The sequence below is a fragment of the Apostichopus japonicus genome, chromosome 17 (assembly GCF_037975245.1).
Source record: "Apostichopus japonicus isolate 1M-3 chromosome 17, ASM3797524v1, whole genome shotgun sequence".
In the NCBI taxonomy this organism is placed as follows: domain Eukaryota; kingdom Metazoa; phylum Echinodermata; class Holothuroidea; order Aspidochirotida; family Stichopodidae; genus Apostichopus; species Apostichopus japonicus.
The window spans coordinates 29518227-29545132 of NC_092577.1; the positions used below are offsets into that span (position 1 = coordinate 29518227).

The 26906-nt window shown below is 37.5% G+C and overlaps 2 protein-coding genes across 2 annotated transcripts in view; one reads left to right on the forward strand and one right to left on the reverse strand.

Annotated features, from left to right (window-relative positions):
* The window catches only part of LOC139954939 (NPC intracellular cholesterol transporter 1-like), a 32693-nt gene extending 16072 nt beyond the window's left edge, over positions 1 to 16621 (reverse strand). The window contains exons 1-6 of the mRNA XM_071954958.1: positions 16342 to 16621; positions 10484 to 11569; positions 9290 to 9499; positions 8346 to 8578; positions 3927 to 4027; positions 3472 to 3635 (exon numbers count right to left, since the gene is read on the reverse strand). Coding sequence (XP_071811059.1) covers positions 3472 to 3635; positions 3927 to 4027; positions 8346 to 8578; positions 9290 to 9499; positions 10484 to 11569; positions 16342 to 16410 — 1863 coding nt within the window. The 5' untranslated portion in view covers positions 16411 to 16621. The remainder of the gene's footprint in view (positions 1 to 3471; positions 3636 to 3926; positions 4028 to 8345; positions 8579 to 9289; positions 9500 to 10483; positions 11570 to 16341) is intronic.
* An 86-nt stretch (positions 16622 to 16707) lies between these two features.
* LOC139954626 (uncharacterized) lies at positions 16708 to 24125 on the forward strand. Its single transcript, XM_071954524.1, has 6 exons — positions 16708 to 17022; positions 19062 to 19134; positions 19414 to 19586; positions 20438 to 20582; positions 20948 to 21022; positions 21635 to 24125. The coding sequence occupies exons 2-6, from the start codon at positions 19071 to 19073 to the stop codon at positions 21805 to 21807; spliced, it is 630 nt and encodes a 209-aa protein (XP_071810625.1). The 5' UTR covers positions 16708 to 17022; positions 19062 to 19070; the 3' UTR covers positions 21808 to 24125.
* Positions 24126 to 26906: the final 2781 nt, after the last annotated feature.

Sequence of the window (26906 nt, forward strand, 5' to 3'; positions counted from 1 at the left end):
TACAGCACAAAAAAAATCCTGCAAAATTTGAACAATAAGTCCCCTTACAATCACCTAAACTAGGTTACAAGGAGGAATGTAAAATGATGTGGATTAAATGAAATTAATGAACAGTGTGTGTCAATAAGAAATGCTACTGCAGCAGCCGCAAGATCCTGCTCAGCTAAGATGAATCAATATCAGACAACAGGGATTGTCTCTGAACACCTGCTGTGTCTATATACTATGTGAAACTGTGGAGCAGAATAGATCACAGAAGATGTTCTATGCAGCCTGACTGCAGCCCCCTCAGCATCCTACTTCAGGCACAGTGCCTTAACTGTGTTCAATAGTAAATCAATTTGTTATATCTACATAGTTAAAAACACTGTGTAATCCAACATGCTACAATAACACATGCACATGCAATAACACATGCACAATAACTGAAGACAAATTGCATACATATATGTCTAGACTTCTACTGTGGTTCAGTACTGCCTGTACAGGATGAGTATGCAATGATACATCAAGCATCACACCATAATGTGTCCATTCTTGGGAACTACAAACAATTTAGGTTAAATTTTGTTCTTCTTATGTCCATGAGAAAGTGCAGAACTCCATTCTACAAGACCATCTACAGTAGGGAAGGATAGGATAGGAAAGGATAGGATAAGATAGGGAATGGTAAGATAGGATAGAATATAGGGAAAGGTAGGGTAGGGAAGGATATGGTATGATAGGGAAGTATAGGGAATGATAGGGCAGGGAATGGTAAAGATAGGATAGGATATAGGGAAAGGTAGGCTCGGGAAGGATAGGATAGGGAAGGATAGGGCAGGGAAGGATAGGGCAGGGAAGGATAGGGCAGGGAAGGATAGGGAAAGGTAAGATAGGATATAGGGAAAGGTAGGCAAGGGAAGGATAGGGTAGAATAGGGAAGGGTAGGGAAAGGTAAGAGAGGATAGGATTTAGGGAAGGTAGGGTAGGATATAGGGAAAGGTAGGGTTTGACAGTCTAACAACCTTTGCTCTCAGAATCTATGCAATGTAATGTTACAACAACACCTTCATATACATAAATGTATCGACAATCATATAAAAAAAAAATGGTTAGAGAGCTCTGTTCCCTTTTTCTGTGACATCTGTTTTGTTACTTTGAATCTGAAACTGCTACTTTATTCTTCCAAAGGAGAAAGAGGAAGTGTAACTGTATCGAGGGCAACGTCGGAATGAAGTTCAGTAGAATGCATCACCATTCTTTCCAGCTGCATTTACATGCTTGGAAAATGTGTGACATTTCAATCAAAAATAGGGGAATTAAAACAACAATAAAAACTACTCAATAAAGGGGAAGTATTTGTTAACAAAAGAAAAGGGAAAAAAAAGCCACAAAAAGAAATTTGAAGAGTGACGCGATTTTGAATGCTAAAAACCCTTTGTTACTGCCTTCTATGCAATTCCCTGTTCTTATTAATAGGCAATCCACTTTCTTATTACTTCCCCATAAATCTATTTCAAACAAAGCTAATAAGGAAGATACTTGAACAATGGTTTCATTTAATTAACCATTGAACACAGTCTTGCAACATATTGTATCAATACAAACTGACTACTGTATCCAACTTTATGAAATATTACTTGTCGAGGGACTTTTCCTGACGACGAGTATTCCGCTTGCGAAATTGGTTCAAAACCCTCTCAAATGGCATGATGTGGTAAGTTGAAAGTGGAACTGTATTGAGTATTTTTTTTTCATCTTGTAAAAGCCTACAGAATGTTTATATATAGTTCATAATTCCGTGTGATTGGTCAGTTTTAAATTTATTGTGTTCTATAGTGATTTGAATGTGACTACTCTAAATTCATTTCCTTGCGCTTGACAAGTATTGTTTAGTCCTTTTGTCATTTATAGCTCATCTAATTGTCTGAACAAATTGAGGCCAGCTGGCAGTTTTGTCTTTAAATAGTAATAAACTTCCTTCCCTTACCAGACACAAGTCACTGACCCCTCCCCCCCCCATCAACCATCCCGTTACCCTTGGGTAGAGTGTCCACAAGTACAAAACATACAACAGATTCTGTTAATACGATCATGTGGTGTCCTGATGACAGAAACAGCTTTGTTACCAATTTGAAGGGCTATTCAACCCAGGACTTTGAACTTTGTCATGTGAGTTAAATTTACAAACACATCAATGCTGATTATTTTTTTTTTTAGGAGAGATGAAGGCCTCCAAAAACAGTCAAAAATGATTCCTGTGATGTTCAGAGACAATAAACAGATATTTTTGGAACTGAAGGACTTCATCATTCACCACTTTTGGGAGTAGAAATCAAACTAACAAATTGTTAGACAGTTTGCTCTTCATGGGTAATATGAAACTAGAGCAATATATATTTTCTTTCTATTGCATCTCAACCGATGTTAAAAAGTGAATTCCATTGTTCTGGAGCATTCAAAATATGGAAGTTCTGGATCAGAATCTAACAGAAAGTGAGAGCAATTTAGGATATAGTCTGTGAGATGACATTATTAATTACAGAGGCCATTGTTCAACAGGTGACAGTTAGTTGAGAGGTAAAACTGTTTTATTATGGGACATACTGAAAGTTAGGTTTCAATGTGGGGAAGGCAGAGGTGGGAGATGGGGGGGTCTGAGGTGGATGGGTAATGGTGAAGTTATCTGTCAAAAGTTCATCAACAGACTTTGATTCTGAACGAGTTTTACAAAGACATGTTTTCACTTGGGGAATCCATGTTAGTCAGCTGTCACATGTGTTTTCAACTAATAGACTCTGAAAATTTAAGATGTGTTTGGGTAGTTGAACCCATATTGCTATAAAGCCAGTTAGTATGGAGGAGGGAGGGGGGATAGTTTAACCCATATTGCTATAAAGCTAGTTATTATCAATGGGGGAGGGGGGGGAGTAGTTTAACCCATATTGCATAAAGCTAGTTATTATCGATTGGGGGGAGGGGAAGGGGATAGTTTAACCCATGTTGCTATCAGCTAGTAGAAAAATCAATTCATAGAAGAGTAGAAGTGGTGTAGCAAATTTTAGAACAGGCTGGCAAAATAGCAGAAAGAATGGTTAGAGAATTGAGAAACAAATACCAATATTGATGAGGAAAGAAATATGGAACAGTACGACAAACAGGCTGAAGGAAATAGCCGATTGGTTTACGACTCCAGTTCTTGACCTAAAAATTGAGTACTTCGGCCACTTCGTTCATCTGCTGGGTGTTCCACGTGCCACTACAACATTCCATGCAACTGGAGATGACCTCCAAACCATTTGATATTATTCTGATATTTTTGTGTATATAAATATGTATGAATATCATGAACTCAATACTAAAGTTGGAAACTAAAATCAGTTACAGGGTAAAGGAGTATTTGGGGAGGAGAGATTACACCTCAGCTCAGCCAGGGAAGCAATCGCCCGGGCTTAGGGTGTTTATAATAGTCTCTGAAAGTGATCTTACCTCAGCCTGGTAAGCGATCGACAGGTTAGGGTTTCTGTACTCCCTGAGGAAGTCCAGATAGACGCTTTCCCATGCTGCCGCCCTGGCGGTGCGGGGATCAGTTGGTCCGTAGTTTACCACGGGAAAGGTTATCACCAGCACAGTAGCCATGTTGTAGTTTTCACCTTCAGAAGGAGAAGAAATTTCATTTGAAGACCCCCAAGAATAGTGAGCTGATAGCGTGTTATATACAGTACTTGACTGCAAAGGCCAGTAGAACGTCATCAGTCAAATTGAAGCATTCCTCGAATTTTGAGCACTCAACTATTTTTCTTAGTGTGACTTTTCTTTCTTATGGGCATAAATTCCAAGTAGCCACTACTGCTTCTTTGACATTCACTCCTCCCATCCCCCACTCCCCCACCCACTCCCCCATCCACTCCCCCACCCCCTCATCAATTTCAGAAGTTACTTACCATCATATCCACCAAGAGCAGTCCAAGGGAACACCGGTCCTCCAAATGTCCCCACACAGGGGGTATGTAGGTAGGTGTTATCGACCAGAGCAGTGGGGGATCTGTGTGAGAGACGGGATGAATGAAATTGAATCATCATGATTTATCAACATGTAACAAGAAAGCTTGCAAAGGATACCTTCTCCATGATACCCACTGTAGTCTTGCAGTCTGAACAACAATCTTTAAAGAATATAATATATATATATATATATATATGAATATACATATATTGTCTCCAGCATTGCAAACAAGTATGGAAATAGTCAGTTCGTTCTAACATTTATATCAACACACCCCGTCTGCAGTCTTGAATGTACAGTACATTCTTCAAAAAAGCCAATGCAATATAGTTACATCATGCCTGAATGTGTAGCAGGAAGGGCAAATTGAACTAAAGGTACGTAAAGAGAATCATCTTAGTAAAGAAACATATGAAACCGGATAAAGTAATATTCAAACATATCGAGCCATGAGATCTGCGACCTCTTAGAGGACAAAATCTCAGGGAAAAGTTAGGACTATGTTCACCTGAAAAGGTGACGACTGGATTCATTGTAATGTGCTGTTCATGTTAATGTAATGTTCATGCACAATGTAAATGTGTTCCAATTATGCCCCCTCTCTTCTACATCATTTGTAACAGCACTCGATCCACAGTACAGATCCAAGTTGATTTTCAGCCAACTTAGTATCGGTTCCTTTGAACTTCACTGTGACGTACGATCACAGCGTGATACAAACACTGCTGACGTTAGCAACCAGCGACATATTTGGTTATAAATGCTATTATGCAACGAGAAAGGGCAACCCCCTTTATACTGAACACTTGGCTATATATATAAACACTAACAGAGATACTAGAAAACTTACTTCCTTAACAATAACCATTTTAAAAATTAACGTATACATTTACATTCCCTTTTCATACTGTTGTATTAATAATTTATATAGTACTGGGCGTCTGTGACGAAGCTATTCACGTGAAACCGTTAGGTTATAAATTTGGCGAAGAGATTTGACCTTTGATCAAGTGAAGTGAATGGTTAAGAGGCATATGAAAAGCAAATATTTGGTAATATGACTGTATCATAGAATCCGGTGAGTAATACTTCTAGAATTTTCAAATACATACACAATAATATTAATCATTGTTGTCTGCCAGAATATCCCTAAACAAAAACAATAATTAAAATTTTGTACCAGACTATCCCTAAACAAAAACAATATTTAAATTCTTGACCAGGATAAATATGAGCTTAATGGAAATCCTCAGCTGTTCCTTTTGGATATTTTCAAGCAGGGAAGTCTTTATCAGCACTGCAACCCAAAACCAGCAGTTCACTCTATATAATTGTGCTTCATCTGACAAAATTCAGCAATCATCTGATTTAAAATGTGTCACCATAACACCACAGGTCTGAGGAAAAGTTTTTCCTTAACACTAGACACTATACCACTATAGCTATTTAATACAGCTTGATCAGTGTCGTTTAAAATCCAAACACTCAACACTGCAATTGTGTGTCACAAATCATATTTCATTGGGGAAAAAAAGTAACAAGTTTTGCATTGTCATACAACGTCACAGATCAGTATTTGTCGATTTCTCAAAGCAGATTCGATTGTTAATGTCGGTGGAAATTTGACAGTTTTACAAAGTAGAGCTCTCCAGACTTTCAGACCTGTTTTGAGATTGCTCCCAAAAGGGTCCAAACTTTTTTTTGGTTGCTTCAGATGAGGGCACCTAGATGTTCAAGCTCTAAGGAGAACTAAATTATACTTTTTGAGTTCACCCTGCCTCAGTCTGCAATGGGAGCCCTGACTGTACCACAGTCTTACAGTTGCTGTCATGCCACAGTTCAACACACAGTGGACCATTAAAGGCAACACCAGACAATGGCACCATTGGAGACTGAACGAGGACATTAGTGTTCATACCAGACTACAAGCACTGACTTTGGATTTCACTTTCATAGACTATCTTTGAACTACAAACATACGATAGCTCCTTAATCCTATCGAAAGACAAGATGACTTTCTCTGTGACCTTTCAGTTAATAGAAGTAGTGGTAGTAGTAGTTGGGGGAGTGCTTCCTTCCTGGTACAAAGAATCTGATATACGTCATATCCAGACTTTCTCCGAAGAGGGAGAAGTACAGTCCAAGTGACAGCCACAATTACCCTTAGAACCAAAGTCTAAGGGTGGAAGTCTAGCTGGTTTACATGTTTATCTGTATAGTGTAAACATAAAAACCACCCTGAGGAGGATATTATGAGGTGATTCTAGGATTTCAGCTGTTGAGACTTCCCTTTCCCACAGAACGAACGTGACATGTATACATGTGTGTACATAGTTAAATCTGGAAGTATGCATGTACCTACAGTACTGTATGTGTGTGTAGTTCCTACATTATTTATATGTGTATGTATGGGTGTGTATATTATTGGTGTCTGTGGGTAAGTGTGTGCATGGATGTATGTATGTGTGTAAGGCTTGTAACCAAAGTTCTTGTTATTTCTATGCTGGTAAAAAGAGAGCAACCCATTGCAGGGTCCAGTATAAAGACAAATCCTTCGAGCAACTGCTTTATCCATTTAACACACAGTTGTGAGCTTAAACCTACTTATATATATATATCTATATATATATATATATATATATATATATATATATATATCTATCTATCTATATAGTCTACCTATAGGGTAACTTACAGCATGTTGTTACTCGAGTTTCAACATGCTGTAAGTTACCAAATAAGTAGACTATATTATGTATTGCTCTACTTTTATGTATTGAGCACTTTTGCCACAGGAAGTGAACATCTGAATCTTTTTTATATGCAATCTTCAAAGTACAGACAGATTGATTGGTTTAGGATAAATTAGGGCTATGGTTGGTGAAACCTGTCTTCTGTTCCACGATGTGTGTGTTTACTTGAGAAACATATTAAACTTTCATGACTTTTGACATTTCCGTGTTTGCTCCTATATCATCATGTGCTCTCAACGACTGTGTTTTGCAATCCAATGAACACTTAATTGCCATACACCCAAACTAATTTTGATAAACGAAACTACCAAAATTTTCATCCAATTTTTTAATTTTTTATTCCATTCAATGAAGAAGTGATCAAGCTTTTTAGTATGCAAGCTTTAAAAATATTTTTATATCAATGCAGAACTCTTTCCAGAACAATCAAAGACCTAGAAGTTTTGAGAATTTCGCTTCTTTGACTAACAACTATGCAGACAGATCAATGGATCATACAGGAACCTGTTTTGTCATTATAAAGCCATATTTAACTGAATCAATCTGAGCTTTAACAGCCCAAACAAGCAATAAACAATGCACATCCTTGTTCTTTGTAGACATTTTAAGGAATGTTCAGCTAAACCATTCTTTGTAAATATTAAAGTTATATTGTAAAGAGACTAATTGCATGCATGAAAAGGAGTCAATTGTATATATTCTGCTTCAATTTTTTTCAAACAAGGCAAAGACCAGAGTGACTAATTGACTTGTGACCGGTTCCAATGAAAAGGAGGTTGACCAAAATTTAACCGTATACATAACCTGACCTCTACAAAACCACAAAACAAACCACAAAACAAGGAATATCAGGGTACATGTATGGGATAAGGATATGTATGCACAAACGGCTAAAAGCAAAGGGAAAAGTCAATATCATGTACAACTTTCTGGTAGTACAAAGGTCACTTTCTTTGACCTGTAATTAAAAATAAAAGCTATTCATTACGCCAAGACATCACCCCCCCCCCCCCCTCCCCGCAAAGGAAAACCAATCTTGAACAATGTCACTGGCTGTATGATGAATTGATCATTTATTGTTTCGTCTCTCTATTTGCCATCTGGGCCCCGTCTTGTCCTTGCCATAACCCACCAGAACCCCCCCCGACACCGCCTCAGACCCAACACTCAGAATGCAATGACGACTAGCTAGCATCATGGATTTGACGATAAAAATGGGGAAAAAAACAAAAAGAACAAATAGATCAATCACTTTTTTTGGGTCTCATCCCACAGTCTCCACGCGGTGGTCGTCGACTGCAAAGCATTCTTTGTAAACAAAAAAAAATCTCTTGCCTTCCCTCTTTCCCCCCCCCCCACCCTAATGGTTTCTTTCTTCTCTCCATCCTTTGTCTACTAATCCTATTACCATTATTCCCTATAACATTCACCCTGCTCATTAACATATCTGTATTCTGTGCTAGTATTTTGTCCCTGGTATTTTCTGTTACTTGTCATTCAGCCTCTGAAGAAGAGATCCTACTAGGATTGAAACGTCAGGCCCACTCACTTTTTACACACAACAAAAAAATGAAGACATATCAAAGATATTTTGGCATACTCACGCTGTACAGGACAGAAAATGGTCGTGGAAATCAGAAGCCTTGAAGAATTTATCCTTGGCAATTTTGTCCAACATATCATGGTCGTTTTGGTAATAGTTGAGAACGCTGACAATGGTGCAGTTCTTGTTGTCTGGGGAGAGAGGAGCATAGCAGATATCCTGCAGGGAGATGTTCCTGTTTTCCGGTTGGTAGAAGACGGACAAGTTTGCGATTGCGTTCTGCAAGTCTAGGACCTAGAGAAGAGAGATAAAAGAGAAAGAGAGTTAAACAAGAAATAGCGGAGTGTTTGTTAATTTTGTGAAATTCATCGGCATAGTTATTATCGACCGTTTTCTTCCACAAAACCACCTATAACTTTTATTTATTTGACCTACGTATCCACCTACAGTACCTTGGAAATGATTTACCCCTACTGTATGTTGATCTACCACTACGTGAAAATACAAGAACACTGGCCTTAAAAAGTTTAACATGCCCCCCCCCTGAATTGACCCATGGGTGCCACATTGACATCCCCATATGATCCAGTGCCAACTCTGTAGAAAACCATACATTTCTATTTATAGGGAACTTTGTGTATGTATATACCCTATTTGAACATATGTCCCCACAAATGAACCACTACTCGATACATGCAGAACCTCTTTTCGGACGAATGACTGGCATTTCCCATATGTCCTGCATTCATTTCAAAGTGGAGGGAAAAGAAAAGGGTTGAAAACTAGAAAGGGAGGGTGGGAGGTGGGAGGGGTTAAGAGGTTAAGAGATTTAGGGAATTCTTACTGGAACCTACCTGGGATTCTTTAGGTAGGCATGAATATTCACACATATGCATACAAGCAGTAATTTAATGGAATAATCTAATTAATAATAGAGTACAACATAAATACAAACATTTCATGCTAGAACAGAATGCTAGTACTGATGCTGTCTTTAATATATACCTGATGTAGGATGCTAATGTTCAACACAGGTCCAAAGGTAATATTGTTATGGTAGGGGTACTGTTGATATATGGAGAAGTCAGTATGTGGGGCTGTAATGATCAGCTGCTCTGTACGATAGAACGGTCCAAATTTCCCATCAAAATACTCCTTGTGGAGGCGGGCTTCACTTTCTGGAGGTGACCACAGTTCGACCGGATCCGTAATGACCTATAGAGACAATCGGGAAAAAAAATATGAGGATTTTAAATATCAAAAGTCGTATATGAATCTTTCCCAAAAAAAGGGAGAAATCAAGATGACAGACTTAGGTTTGTATGACAACACTATATGTAAAAGTGCATGCACACTTTGACCTTTTTACACCTTTAAATGACCTTTAGCCCTTCATTTCATCTAAGCTTTGTCTTTATTCGACTGGTGTAAGTGCTCACTCAGTTGGCTAGATACATAAACATATAACAAGTATGAAGTTGATCCAAGCTTCCCTTTTTTTTAAATTTCTTTTTAGAAGTTTTTAGCCTCTGACATTCTCAAATTATACACAATTACACTTAATTCATATATACACTTATATATATACTTCTATATATACACTTACAAATATTATGCAATTATACACAAATACACATAATTATCATACAGTGTATACAACAATTATATAATTTATACTGTACATGCCCACAACAACAACAATATGGGGGTTCTTGCACTCCCTATGGTGGATCCACATATATCCAGTTCAAGCAACATACACTATTTTTTATGTTATCAATGTGTCACACACACTCGGTCACCACATAGATTTCTCTTGCACACAAACACTCAACAAGGAATGGGAAGACTCAAGACAAATTAACTTCTTCTCAATTATTGTTCCCTAATGGGAACATTTTTAAGAGAGACCCCACACCACCCAAAAATTCTATTTGAGGAACTCATTTCTTCACGACCTCAAACTTTTAGTAGACATTTAGATACGACCATTTGTCTGAGGGGGATGGGTCGTCATGGGTGTAGACTTGACTACAGGGTAGATCTGGTCACACTCTGGTCCTATGCTCTACATATAACTATTTTTGATTAGCTGGCATATGAGTTAGGAAGAAAACTGACGTACTGTAATGAGCGTCATTAATGTATTCTAGACTTGTGTTAAACTGTCAATGCTTAGTACTAGTGTGGACTACTCACCGTTAACATGAACATGCCACACGCCATTCCGATCACCGCCACGATGCTCACGAAGATGACTGGGAAAGGATTCGTGGCGACGAACAGACCGAGCCGGTGGAACATATTTCTCAAGCTTCTGTCGATGAATTCTCCGATGGCCTCTTGACAGCCGACGTTGAATTTCCCTTTCTCGTGGCCGGGATTCGACGAGAGCAGCGAATGCAGGACGTCCAGCAGAGTGAAGATGAGGACGAAGACCACCCAGCTGACGAAGATGTAGAAGGTGAAACAGTCTACGAACCAGATGATGCAAGGCGCCGGAGGTGTAGGAGGCGGGATCACCGGAGGGCAGGCTTTGGGACAATCTTGACAGCTGCAGGGGGTGGAGGTGTTCCCCACACCTTCGTTGCAGGGGTGTACGGTGAGATTCAAAGGTACAAACACCAGCGGCTCTGGGGTGGAGTCGTTACGCAGGTGATAGTTGAAGGCGAACGGCGTCTGTCCGTTGCTCTTGCTGCCTATGAAGTCCAGCCACCTCTGAGCCGAACAGTGAGCGGCCCCGTAACTGCCGCAGTAGAGTGACATGACCTTCTGGTTGGTGCTGGGGAAGTTGACGTTCTTGCACGCGTTGTACATGCCGTTGGCGAAGGCGCCCTCCACGTAGACATCCACGGCGATCACCGACAGGTTACCTTGAAAAGGTTCGCCGACGGCGGCATCGGCCGCCGGTGTGTACGGGGCCGTCTCGGTGACGTTCATGAATACGCTCTGGTTGGGGCTGCACGTGGTCGAGCAGAGAAGGTTCAGAAAGTTTCGATAGCAGGACGGGCATCTGTCCAACGTCTGTTGTGCGGGTTGGACATTGTTCAGCAGCGTGTTCAGACCAGCTTGATCGCAGCAGGTGTAGGTGGTCTCGCCCTTCTCGGCGACCATCCACGGACACAGCTCTGCTAAGATTTTAAGGCCCCCTTTGTCCGTGAGCGGGAAGGCAGGTCCGTTGTAGTAGCAAGGGATGGGCTTTCCCGTCTGAGTGTCCGTCCCACACCTACCGTACGTCATACAGAAGCCATCTTTGTAATTTCGATTATCGGGGCTAGCCTGCGACTGGATGAGAATGATATTAATTATTATAGTTATACAGTACAATGGGATGAAAATCAATATATTCATGTAAACTTGTGCAGCATAGACTTGATCAGGAATCGTCAGTTTCTTAAAATCAGCCTTTTTTCTCTCCCGTATCTGGGTTGGTTTTTCCATGTTACTACAATTACTAAAACTTTCATTATAACTCATAACAGGCAGTCTAATTAGCTTGACCTAGATATCAAACTTCATTGCAAATAATGATGAAACTTGTTTAAATTTCTTGGGCAAACCTGTTTCTTGTGTATTCAATTAAAGAAATTCCCCCCCTCCCCACCCACAAAAATTGTCCAAGTGATAAATTTTCACCTGGAATCATATACTGTATGACTGTGGTGGTAGTGGGGGGAGGGGGGGAGGCAGAAGAATCTTCATAAATTTGTACAGTCTGGGCAAACTTAGTCCAGAACAACCAGATTGTGACCAGAAATCTGCCATTCTTAGCAAATGAGGAGGATACGGTAGGTAAGAAAAGTTGTCCTTTTTTTGTGCTATTAAAAGCAAACACAAACTGGATAAAAAAAAACAGTGCTTAGTCTTTGTATTAAAAAAAGAAGAAAAAAAAAGAAGAATTGAGGGTAAGAAGACAGATTCCAAATTCTAGAGAGAAGCTACATATATTTTAATAGTGAAATGAAATGAGAATGAAACATATAGCGACCATAAACCCAGTCAGTATATTACTAGAGAATCTGCCAATTATTGAGAAGGTTACGATTCAATGACAGACTGCTGATTTCTTTCCCCCTCAGAGTGCAAAGGTCAAAAACATTTTCATTGGCAAAGCACCAACTGATACCTACTGTAGTGTACATAGTATATATCCAAACTAGATTTTTAGTGGTAGAAAAGTTTAATGCTTTCCTGTATTACCCTAGAGTATACACCACAGCAGAACTGTGTCAGCCAGAGATCTTTGTACTGTGGTACTGTATTGTAAATAAATCTGTGTGTGTGTACAGTAAGGCCATACACATGTGAAACCACTGTTCCTTCTCACAGTTGCAAGTAGGAATGCAGGAATGTCAATTCAAAAGACAAAGCCAAACCTCAATTTCAGATTTGGAAGTTGCCAACTTCAATAATTCAGAAAATTCTCTATTTCAAACATTTTTGGGATGATATATTATATTTACTGTTTCATTGTCAAATCTTTCAAATGTGTATTGTGCGATTTTCAAAACTTTATCGCACGACTTTGGCATCCCAACCAAAGAAAACCGATGCTGACTTGTTGATTACGATTCCACAAGATTTTGGTAAGCTCCACACACAATATAGAGCATGGAGGTTGAAGTGGCTCGATTGGATGTGCGCAAAAAGTTGAATACAAGTAACAGACTTACATCTAGGTATACACAACTCACTGTTATGAATGTCCAATTTGCCAAAATTTACATAATTTAACTGAATCAAAATTGGTGGCTGCCTTGTTGTTGAACATAGAAGATATGAAATTTAGCTAGTTGCATTCAAGGGGCGACTTGAGTTTTTACGGTGGTATGGTATATATATACTAGATTGAATTTTGCTTCAATGAATTAGGGGATAGAAACATTTATTACTGCTCAAAAAAGTTTTCCTTCTTTTCCCCACTATAAAAGACAAAAACGTCCGTTTAAAAGTCACAAATAAATCCTGGCACTATGGCATGCATGTCACGAAGTAAACTATTTAAGCTTAACTACAGAAAAGAGAAGAATGTTCTTGTAATTAGATTGCTCGGGTTATTAGCGTAGAGCTTCAAGTTTTACGAGATTTACTTCAAAACTAATTAACAGTCTATGCTAGTTTGTGACCAACGGTAGCCCTAGGGTGTCAGAGAAAATTTGGTGACATTCAAACAACCGACAACCTAATTCCATTTAAGTTTGTTTGACGGGATACAGTATAATAATGAGGCACTGCTGATATTGTGTTAAGAGTGTGTCTGTACAAAATATGAAGATTTCTCCCTTCAAAGTCCTGAAAAAATTAACCACAACAAGTGAGAGAAATCACTGAGTTACACTTCTTAAATTTATGCATCACCAACCAAAACAGTGCAATGTTTAACAACATGGAATGCTCATTGATTCATCAAATGATATTGTGGTCATGGGACTCACATAATCCATTCTTGTGGTATTAATGCAAAATAAAAAAAGCTTGAATCCTAAAGGAGTTGGATGATTCAATCTTTTAGAAAAGGTAAATGCCTGTGACACTGCTCATCAATGTTGAATCTTTTCTCCTTCAAGAGACACATCTTGACATACTGTCATTAACCAAGTCCAACAGTCGCTCATTTTGATTCTTAACACATTAACAACTTTACAAGCATTAATTAAAGGACAACAGAAGCAGTAAACAACAAGCAGTAAACAATAGTACACAGAAGCATTAAACTTCAAAGGTGAGTAATTCAAGGTTTAAAGTTCTTGCAACGATGCAAAGGGTTTTACAAAGCACTCTGTTTGTTTGACTATGAAACAGCCCTGGATTAATTTTGGTATCCCAAATTTGCGTAGCAGTTTTGAAGGCTCTAAACTTCATTTCTTATATTACGATACTGTGGTTCCTGTATTCAAACACTGCTTTGCATCTCTGCACTTTTATAGCAATTTGCCCACGTTGCACTTTGAGATTTTGATGTGCAATACTAGATAAATAATCCCCTGACTTACATTTTCACTTCACAATCACTCAAAGACAAAATGTATTTATTGTCTTTGATTATGGTTTTGGATTTTCTTTGGGGGGTATTCTTAAGAGGCCATTTTCTGGTTAGGGAATTTTACATGCATACATTATGAAACAAAGACAAAGTTACAAAGTTTACGATCTTGGTTAATCACAATGTTAAATCGGCACTTTGGGAAACTGTGAATAGTTTGTTCACCTTACTGATGACAGTTCATAAATGATAATGATTAGAATCCAATTAACAGAACCATATCAGAGACAAAGAGCTTTAACTCAAATGCAAATACAATAGCGGGTAGAAACTACAGGCAATGTTGTCAGAGATCTCTAGAGATTATGCTCACTAGTTGTGAACTCTTTGATCGAACTTTTGACAAGAAACAAAATAGATAAAGATTTTTAACTTTTGCAGAAGTACTGTATCAGGTCAAAACACTTTGTAATCGGCAAAGTACAAGTACAGTATGCTAATGTAGTTATCCAGGCATCAAAATTTTGGCTATTATTTTACTGGTTAAATGCGAGTAGATTCTGCCGTTTGGCCATTTCCTGCCAATATATAGTAAGATCATACAGTAATTGCACGATGAGTTGGTTAACAATCGTCAGTCAAAGAATCTGTGTGATTTCTGTACGTAACATATTTATCAGCAGCATATGGCTGACCCCATAAAGCCTGTATGTCCAGCAATGGGTGCATGTTGTAGTTCAGGGAAATGCTAGTAGAACTTCATTATAGTTAGTAGACTTTTTAAGCTTTGCCTTATTTTGTTTCTTTTTTTGTGGCATATTGGCTAAAATTATGAAATTTCAGGCCTGGTAAAATTTCATAACACTATTTTTTCATAACCATTTTTTTTATTTGGCATTGCAACTCCACAAATTCTCACATTTTATGCATAATGCTTACAATTTCCTTGAATCAGCATGTTTTGTTCTTTGTTTGGTTTAGTTTGTTGTCGACTCTCAATTCCAATGATAAGATACTTTTCTGCATAAATTTCAGACAGATCTAAAGTTAAAAAAAACACTGGATACTAAAACTCTTACATGCAAGGGATCTTGTGTAAATATTACTCATTTCATTTCCTGCTGGAACTGGTGGCTTCAAAGCATCTTTGTACATTGACAGTATGTACACGTTTGCACTGTAATGTATCTTGGCTGCCTGTACAGTTAGTACAATGTGGCCTCTGCACTACAGTTTTTGCTAGTTAATCACTACAGGCCTATGGGCTAGGCTGTACATCATGTTACAGTATCACTAGCGTGCACATTTTGATAGCGAAAGACATTCAAATAAGATTTCACCTTTCTGAAATTACTAAATTATTAAATTAGAAGGCTTAAATTACTACTAATGCAGGTTCTCCTTTGGTCCACATAAAATTACCAAATTTCAGATTTTTTTTAGAATAAGATTACGAGTGATAAACCTCAAGATACTGTACCTCCTACCGTAGATCTTCTCTTATGTGAAGGTTAATGTGAAACGTGAGTGATTAATGAAATTGATAATATTCAAAATTTCGTCGCAGGGGCAAACTTCAGACATATTCTTAAACGATTGTTCATACATACTTGTGCAAAATGCAGACTGGTCTATCGAATTGTACAACCCTTGTAGCAACTAGCCTTATCTGTTTCTGCTTAATTGCATACCTCGCAATCTTGAATCTCACAAAAAGTCACAGGTTATGACCGGAAGTCCTTATTTACAGAAACAATGTAGGCTATTGTCATTCTCAAAAAGCCCTGTGTGTGCGAGTTGCAGGGTATTCTCCGACTTCTCATATAAAAATACGTTGCAACAAACGTGGCGTAGGTGGCTACGGAGACCAAGCAAAGAGCTACGTTAGGAATAGCCTATGTGTTTACTGTACGTTAAAGGCAGTCAACTAAGTTACTAAAAGACACTTAGCCTAGCCTGGTCCTTGCAACGGCTAAGGGCTAAGGCAAGTTAGGCCAGGACAAGCATAGCCTAGGCCTAAGTTTACTGTAGGCCAAGGTTAGACTTAGAGTTAGAATTACTGGTGAGAGCTTACCTTGTGAAAGCCAAATAATAAGAGAGTCACAGAAATGAGGAATATGGAATGAGGTAACCTTAAAATCATTATACTACTTGTTTTCGTTGTTCCTTTTTAAATTTACAGCAACTGTTCCAATGAATCCCTCGCAAACCTTGGAATTCCGTGCTAAGGGTGTCAGTGTTATGTTGAAAGTGAAAAGTACGTGTGTAGGTCCAAGGCTGTAATATGTAAACGCGTTCAGCATGCCGGTTTTATGTACATGATCTGTAACGTTCAACGCCTTACAATTTAATAGCCTGCAGATTGGATAGGCGATCGTAACTGTTCTGTGTGTCATCAAGTGTCACAATATGAATATTCATAACATCAGCTGATCTTTCACTAAGTTCGTCCATTACAATAACGCAGTAGTGCGACAGAAAAGGTATGCTGGAACATCGCTACGAACCGCATTGAAAATATAGTTTTACCTTCTGAGAAGGGACCAAATATATGACGTACCTGTGGTCATGCGTACAAGCTGTAACTACTGTGAAACGACCATAGTCGATGCAGCCGACGGTATAGCCGATGCATTGTAAACAGCGGGAACATTTAAATGAGATTCAGCCGAATAATTGAATAAAAAAGGAGAAATATTTGGCAAAAAAACAACAAATTAATTTCAACGAATTAGTTTCACCGAAGAATCCAGGGGTATGTTTGAGTTATACACTTACTGTCTTAAGTTAGGTCCAAATTCGTACAATTTCATGGCATACATGCAAAGCCAGGCTACTGAAAATTGTTGATAAAAGAATGCAACATTTTGTATTGACCCTAGGCCTAGGCCTAAATTGGTTCTACTGTACACTATAGCCTTCTTGGTAATATTTAAGCACTAGTAGTAGTACTACTACTAGGGCCTATATAGCCTAGGCCTATCACTTTACTTAGTGTATGCTTCCTAGTGTTAGTGTTACCGAGTGTTAGGGTGGCTAAATGATTGATTTTGCCTCAACTGATAAAAATTCCGCTAAATTAAATGAAATGTAGGATACAGAATTTTGTAAACACCACATCCAGTAAGTTGCCAATTGACTGATTTTCTGGCTCATAGCTAGGGCCTGCATGTGGCTGAAAGTAAGCCTATTTCCAACTGTGTAGACAATGGTTATAGGTTGCTGTCACCAATTTAAACTACTTGTAAGCTATTGGCATAGGCTATAGCGTAGCCTCATGGGGTGCATTGGTAATAAATAATTACCTGCTTTATTGCATGTTATATGGCGTAGGACATTATGCGACACACCCACATTTTCTGATTTTAAAGTGGCAACGAATAGTCTAAGAACAATTTGAGCATCCCTAGAATTTCTCAATAATATTTGGACCAAAATAATTCATAATAAGTTCCTCTTTTTGCAGAATTACTGCAGAACCGTGAATTCTAGGAAAACCTCTGTTCACATTATTTTGTACAATACTACACTGCACAATATAATTCAATGTACAGCAGTGACTTTGTTAATGACTGACCAAAAATTAAAGAACTTCACAGTTTCATCAAATTAGGAAAAAACTATACATTCATAGCGAGACAAAGCATTCCAGAAAAATACTAGGTCATAATTTGTGGAATGAATTTATTTTGTTGATAAATTTGACAGTTTGAAGGCTATACCTATACGTTAATTGACAACATGCTGTAAATTAACGTATAGGTATATTTTCTTATTTTATATTTGCTCTACTCTTATGTATTGAGCACTCTTGCAGCAGCAAGTGAACAATTGAACTTTGTGATACAGGGATGTGCCCACACTGAGCGTCACTAGGCGGCCTAGCACTAAAACTTACCACCCAGCACTGTCAAAAAAATTGTGACTCCCGCCCAGCACTATTATCATCTAAAATCCAGACATTCCTAACATTATATTCAAAATTAATTGGGCCACATGTATCCTCGTTTCCCCCCATTTGTCAAATTCACATAAACACAGGTGCGGATATATGAAGTAGGTGTGGCTTTAATCTGCAGCATGCAGTATCACACTACACTAGCTCTGTATACAACTTGCCCTTGTCAATGTCTGGCTGGCAGTTGTAGCGGGAGGGCACCACGTATGTAAAATGTCACCGCTTCTCTTAGACCCCTTCCCCGGTATACTTGGCACTCAGGAAATCCTGGGCACATCCCTATATATATATATATATCTATATCTATATATATATATATATATATATATATATATATATATATATATATAGACTGCCAATAGGAGGTCCTAATATAAATATATGCATATATATAAATATATATATATATATATATGTATGTATATATATATATATATATATATATATATATATATATATATATATATAGACTGCCAATAGGAGGTCCTAATATAAATATATGCATATATATAAATATATATATATATATATATGTATGTATATATATATATATATATATATATATATATATATATATATATATATATATATATACATATATATACATATATATACATATATATATATATATATATATATATATATATATATATTTATATATTTATATATATATATATATATATATATATATATATATATATATATATATATTTATATATATATTTATACATATTTATATTAGGACCTACTATTGGCAGTCTGACTGAGTAATATTTTCAATATACTTTTACTGTGTAAGTCAATAATTTTTTGTTTTTTTTTGCATTAACACACAGGAAAACAAGATGAATCAAACAAGTAGAACAACCGGTTACAACTTGTTCTGCAAGGAACTCAATTCTGAAGAAGGTATTGTACATGTCTACTACTTCAATTGTGCATCTGCAGTACATTCCAATATAAAGAATGTTCCTACTGAGCCATCGTTTGTTGCTGTTAATTTGATTTCACTTAGTGCAATTCGGTGTGATGGCAATGATGGTCAATATTGCACAATGAACTCTATATAACTAAAGTGACATTTCAATGAAATCTTGATAGAGGTGGTATGTGACAAAGGCGATGGGTTTGTGTATTTCTATGATTGTTGTTATTATTGCTCTCAACTTTTTATCTCCTCATATCAAGGTGTCAGGCTGCTAACCAGCAAGCAGAAATTTGTTTTGTATGGCAGTTGCTGGGCTGCACTGACAACAGAATGCAGAAGAGAATTTAGGAGGAGAGCAGCCCAGAAAAACACTTTGTCACACAAACAGAGACAAGGGAAATGGAACAAGTGTGTGAAGAAGATGCTAAAAGTTGTAAGTCTGTGAAAATAACAATGCATAGTTTGAATAATTTAAAGATCACACCAACAAGTCTGAAGCATGTACATATATTTCATTTAGCCAGGGACAGTTGATATTCACCCCAAAATAAGTTGGATAGAAGCACAACATTACTTCAAACTTGCAACATGTACACACAATTCCTCACACAAGGCAATGTTACAATTACCCAGCAGTATGAAAACCACAAAGTCCTTCATGACACTCTTGTGGAGGTATCTGACAGTTGACTTATTTTCAGTGAAAACCTCATTTATTAATTGGTTCATCTTGCTGGAAGATCAATTTGTTCTCTGTTCAGTTATAGACAATGCTCAGACATGGTGTCCTAACACTGAAGGATCTGTAGCAAAGTTTCTTAACAAGCAGAATACTTATTAAGCAGCTATGGTGGCACATTGTATATAATGGACAGAGGTATGGATGAGCGCACAGTGTTCAATACGAATAGTTGATAGAGTAAAAAGGGAGAGAAAGGAAGTCAAGACAGATATTATAGTTGTTATTTATCACTTGCTATAAGAACCTCAAAGTTATGAATATTATAAAGGTGTTAGTTGAGCTGTCAAAGCCGTTTACCAAAATGCACTGTTGATCTTGTCATCTCTTTAAGGCTTTTGAACATGTAAATGAAATTGGAAGTCCGTATTGTGTGTGTATGTTAAAATGACATTCACACTGTCAAATCTATAAGTACCAATTTATGAAAGCCTTTTAAAAGCCTCAACACACCTTTCTTAGTTCGATACATTTTCTTTTCAAACCATGCCAGGATATGCTGTACCACCATGTTTCATGATGATGTTTGGTATGTCTTTTTACAGATGGATGAGATGCGGTCCTTGCAACCTACTTCAGGTTATTTTGTTGTGGTTCCACAAGGTGGAGACCCTAGATATGGAGGCACACAGAGTGGCAACATATTCATTGAAAATGAATATGAGGCTGTCGTCGAAGGGTTCTGCAAAGGTAAATGTCTGACTTCTGTATATTCAATAAACAGTGAGCTTAGTACCTTCAATTGCCCAGGAAGAACAAATCAATTAACAGATCACAGCAAAATACACGAATCGACTCATTAAACATCTGCGTTCAATAATCTTTGGATTACAGGGTTCAGGAATACAGATTTAAGAAATCTTCATAGGTTAACACAGCTGATGTAACAGAAAATATGAAATGTTCTGTCTATTACTATAGGCATAATAAAAGTATGGTTGATGCAGCAAACCAATTGACCATATTTTTTATGCATGCAACACCCCACCTTTTCTCTATTTGTGTCGCCTATTGTAGCAATGAATGACACCTAATTTCTATCATTGTTTTGGCAGGATTGGATGCTCGGGTAACAGCAAAGACTTCAATTACTGTCCATGACATACGGCAGCTCTTTAATAGCAAATATGGTTAGTTGAACTTACTGAAACTATTTGCCAGAGTAAGTGGTGACACAATTGTGCCATTGAAAGGCAGGGGAGCTCTGAGACACCAAACTTCTGCATTGGCCACACTGTATGCAAAAGTATGACCATATACAGTTCATTTATGGGCACGGGACACTTCAGTTTATCAAAATTCCAAATTCAATCACACATTGAAATAATACTTAAATTATTAGATACTCCATTATATACCACCTTTGTCTACACATTCAGTGGCACTAACACTAAACTTGACCACATGTTCTGCTGACTTGCAAACACTCACTACCAGTCTGTCAGTTGAACATGAAATATTAGAATGGTTTATCTATATCAGTCAGTTGAACATGAAATATTAGAATGGTTTATCTATATCAGTAAAGAATGCAAATCAAACAAATACAAATGGTAGCAACATCCTATATCTTATTGAGCAAAATATTTATTTCTGACAATTTTTTTTTTCTTTAGATGTAGTGATAAATGGATATCCAGCACTTTTTATCATATTGTGATATGAGTTCTTATGACAAAATATCGCTCAACCCTACTGTACTCCATAAGTTATATTAATCGTGACCTCTCTTCCATTTGCAGCTGAAGCAGTTGGGCAGCCTGGCAAGAAACTGCCATACAAAACACTTTTTAATTTACAAATGGATGGGCTTCCAGAAGGAATTGTGTTTAAGAAGCCACAATGCTATGGGACAGCCCAGCTACGTAGGATCTGGAATGCCCGAGAGAGCATTAAATGTATAGTTAAATCGTAACTTTATTAATCGTAATTTTACCGTTTTTATTCTTCTTGCCTCATTGCCTTCAAGTTGCCTCATTGCCTTCTTGCCATAAATATGAGTAGATACAGCTCCAAAATCAAAGTTATATGAGATTTAATCGCCTCTTTTTTTAACTGGACTGAAGGAATTTTGTTTTTTTACTAAACAGGAAACCTCAGAGACGGTATTATTATTTGTATTATTATTTATTTTATATATATATATATCTATATTTACAAAGTATGATAAGCCAGAAGAAAGGCTATTGGTACCATAGCATTTAAGTTTTTGCTTTCATTACCTTCAATAGTACTATATACAGTTGTAGTAAAGTTACAGAAATGGAATTATAGGAGTACGGTGGGATCAAACTTGATTTTGATGTTTGAAACCATTCAACAGAACTTTCAGCACAGATAACATATAAAATGCTTGTATGGATTGGAGGAAATCCCCTTAAACCATGGGAGGCAAATCGATAAAATTGACTGATAACAGTCTAAACATGGTTGTACCCATGAGATATTTTAAGTTGGATGGAAGGTGTCCAATTGTGTGGAAATAGTATATTCACTTTTCTGGATGATACAAGCTTTCAGTGCAAGTGAACCTTTAGATTTGTTGGTGAATACATGTTCAATATCAAATATACTGACACTTGTCTAGTGTCATCTCATTACTTATAAGGCATACTACAGCACCAGAAAGTCATTTCGTATTCATATCTCTTTCATTTTTTTCTTCGTGTTTGGAACTCCGTCCATATATTTATATTTCTGGCTGTACCTAGTTAATGTGCTATTTAAGAATGATTTTGAGTATTCTATATTCAACGAGACATCTGACCATGTCATAGGTAAATTGTTCACATTTTCAACATTTTGTTGCACTTAAATGAGGTTTGATAGTTAATGTGTGAAGAAACATTCAGTGGTGATTACTTTAGTTGGTTTACACATTTTATCCAAGTAATTTTTTAGCAAAGGAACCTTTATAGTCAGGTTGGCATGTGTGTGTCTGTCTGTGTGCACCTGTGACACTTGCTTGGGTACACTGTAACTCAACAAGGGATAGTTGGACTTAACTCAAACTTGGTATATAGATCCGCCATAGTGAGAAGGTTTGCCCTATTGTTTTTGGTGCCTGTGAACGTCACCAAAGGTCAGTTAGAGGCCAAAAACCAAAATATTAAAAAAAGCAATAACTCCCATTGACAGGGTCCAACATAGTTGATATTTTGGGACTAGTTGTAAATAGGGTAAGGGATCATTTCCAAACATAAAGGTTATGTGATCCAAGGTCATCAAAGGTCAATTAGGGGTCACAAACTAGTATTTTTGCAATAATTTGAGAACAAAATGTCCCTCAAGGGTTGGGAGTTATGCTATTGTAATCCAAACATTTACCTGCATTTGGGTGACCTTTTACCTCAGGTTGACCTCCAGTGACCTGTATTAGTTTCTTTCTAGTTGATTAATGGAATGTTCTTGGCCATATTCCGATCTAAATTGTCCATAAGTTGACTCCTCTGCAACCTTTGTGTGCGAAGTTATTAGACATCAAGGTTTCTTTTGGTTTTGTTAGAATTCTTAATAAGTACAGTTAGGATGATTCTGTGCACCCAAGCCGAAAAGGTGTGAGCTTATATTTGTTCTTAACGTGTAGCATATTATGCATTTATATGCCAGGGTGTTATAACACACTAACACGTGTTATGTTTTGGGAGCATGCGAGAGCTAGATATGTTAAAGATACAATACAGTACATCGTAGTGGTATTATATATTTTTATTTTTTTTATTTTTTTATTTTTATATAGACTAATATAAAATATTTCTTGATTTTTTATTTTTTTTATTATTTTATATATATATATTTTTTTTAACACAGGCCGCAATAAAATGTGCCTCTAGCATAACACGTGTTATCATGTTATAACACAGATGCATATAAATGCGCAATATATTCAAGTCGAAAACGCTATTATAAGCAACTGTACAATTCGGTTCGGGTGTTCTGTGAGACCTGTAAAAAATAGGCCAACTCTTGCTCATATCAGTCACCTGGTCCTCAACAGGTTCTCAAAAGGACCAACGGATGATTTGTGATATTTTTGGCAATAATATTGTGTGTGTACATCGGACCACATAACAATTTAGGACAGTGCTGCTCCCTTGTAAATATTCCTTACAAGCAAGGAACCATAGTGCCCTTTGGCTCTTTTATATGAGGTTATCATCAAATGACAGAATCGTATTCATTATTGTCTTCATCAGTGCTATATCATACTTTGCACCTAACTTTCTTTGCATGATCATATACAGTTATATTGATATGAGAGTATGTGGATAGGAAATACACATATTAACTATAAATTAACCTCTGTGTCCTTATTATCCAGATATATAACAGAATTGCTAGAAATTTCCTACATAGAATATACAAAAAAAGGGTTATGGAGGCATACCAGAAATTATCAAAGAAGATGCTAAAATCATGTTTAAAACTAAGAGTGAGGATCGAGGGTGAAGAGCAATGTTGGAAATCTCTACATTCATTCAGGTGGTCTTGTGGGTCTTGTGGCAACTTTTCCTTGGTAACCAGAAGACCATACTTTTTATCATAGAAAGGAACACATGTGTACCATTAAAAATGAATTTTGGGGTGTAACCAGATCATGCTGATCAAGCGCTCTACAAAAGCTTTTATCTGCTCGTATAGTAATGATGCTAAGAATGAGACTGCATTAATGGAAAGACTCCCAGTTCCCAACGCCAATATCATGATAACAGGATATTCGAATCCACACGACTTATGAATGCGATGAAACTTTTCTTCAATTTCTCGTCCGCCAGTTCAGAGCAGGGACCTATTTTGGTTTACCTGTTCGTCGCGCGCGACATTCGATACACCATTAATTAAGTCCATGACCAGATAAACGCCATGTATACAATTACGGCTCTGAATTACAGTCGAGTTTCTCTACAGAAACTCTAAATTTCTGACCCCAATGGCGCCCTCATATTGACGTTAAACTTAAAACTATCAGTAAAATCCTGGTTCATCCATTAAATGTTTCGGTGCGTCAGATGAACGCAGAAATAAAACAGCGGGTTCCCTTAGTGTTACCGTCCCCAATGATATAAGGCGAGGGTACCTCATGGTTATGTTCAATTGATCGTATCTTAGCCGTCGAGAAATACCTTCCCAGTATAAGGGGTAATGCACAATAATAAGAATTACGTTACGACCCGCATTCCTCAAAGGGCCAAACCCTAATTAAGATATTGCGCACACTCGGGACCTAAAAGTGGACAGTCGGGACCTGAAGTCCTAACATCAACTATTTTTTTTTCGTCAGTCCCAACCCCACCGGACCCCACGGGATCTTCACGGGACCCCCACGGGACGGGGTAAAAAAAATTACCCCCCAAATTTGAAAAAAATTATAAAGGGGAGGGGGGCTAGGCGCGTGGAATGTATCAAATTGAAAAAAATCATATAAAAGTTGACCGGAAGTGACCAAAATAATATTGTAAGTTATGTAATGGGTGCCTAAGTCCGAATGTCCATTTCCAGGTCCCGAGTGTCCATTTTTTTTTGTCTATCTCCAACAGTGGGGGTTCCATGGGTGCGATATTTGGTCAAAGGGCTGAACTGATGTCACGGTACACCCACCAACACTTCCGGTCAGTTTTGGTCACATGACTATTTATCGCAGCCAAAAAATGCAAGTAACTTTGGGTAATACTTCACTACTTTATTTTGGAAAATGACTACCCCTAGGTTACGGTCGAAAATCGTAATCTTTGACCTTTGATCTCCAAATTTCTTATGGATGTTAAGGGTTGATAGGGCACTTACATATGAAAAGGGCAAGTATATATCACTTCCGGTTCATGTGTTATAGGGGGTCAAAGGTCTAAAATGTCGTTCCTTCCAAAAAAGGTCAAAAATCGTGAGAGTGACCTATTTTCACGAAACTAGCAGCGATGACGTGTGACGTAATAAGGAACACTCACGTGAAAAAAATCGACAATGAGGTCATCGGGTCAAAGGTCAATCAGAGGTCAAAAATTTAATTCATCAAAAATTCATTTTTTTTATTGGATATGATAATTCGGACCACCGAAAATGGTCAAAAAGTTTTTTTTTTACCTAAGGTCATACCAATCCAAGATGGCTTCCACTCAAACTTAACCCCAACCCCTAGGGTTAGCTAGGATTAGCTTGGGGTTAGCATATTCGACTCCTGTGTGTACACGATATGGTTTTTCGGGACACAAATTGGTGTCGTGATGTAACTCGATGCGTGCTATCACGTGATTATCTTAAACTTGTTTCAAGTTGTTTACTTCCGGAATGAGGGCGCTTTAAAGATTTACCTAGGGGTGCGTTTCTGAGACCGGAGGAATGAGCTATTAACCTGTAACTTACACTGAAGTCTCATCTCTTTAGGTTGTACAAAATAAGTTCCGTTTTTGTGGATATTTTCTTCTGACCGGAAGTGACGTTACCAAACGCAATATCATCGATTATTACAAAACTCGATCATCGATTGCATTCTAAAAAGCAGCAAAAATATTTCGAGACATCTTATATTGATTCAGTGAGTTTCAACATTTTTTATAAATATTAGACAAAATGGCGGTCTAAATAAATATTCATAAGAAAACATTACAAACTATTTTTAAAAAACAATCAAAGACCGGAAGCAGATCAAACGACGTTTATATAATCTCTAAATATTAGTTTGAACTAAATCTGGTATTTAAAGCTAATCGGGTGAACTTTATTTTCCCGTCAAAAATAGCGCCCCCACCTATGACGTAATAAATTCGAAATCGCGCAAACTACATGCAAATATTGTTCATGATAGTTTCGGACATGCTGAAACCATTGGTGCTATTTTGAAAACGATCGGATTTTTTTGTTGCTGAGATATGGGTACAAATATGTCAAAAGTGGGTCAGATGTGACGTCACGCTATATCGACAGCGGGAACCTGATGGGAACGGGACTTCCGGTAATGAAAGAACACAGAAGGGACTATTTATCGATTATAACTTTTCCAAATGTTGCCGTCGGCGCAGA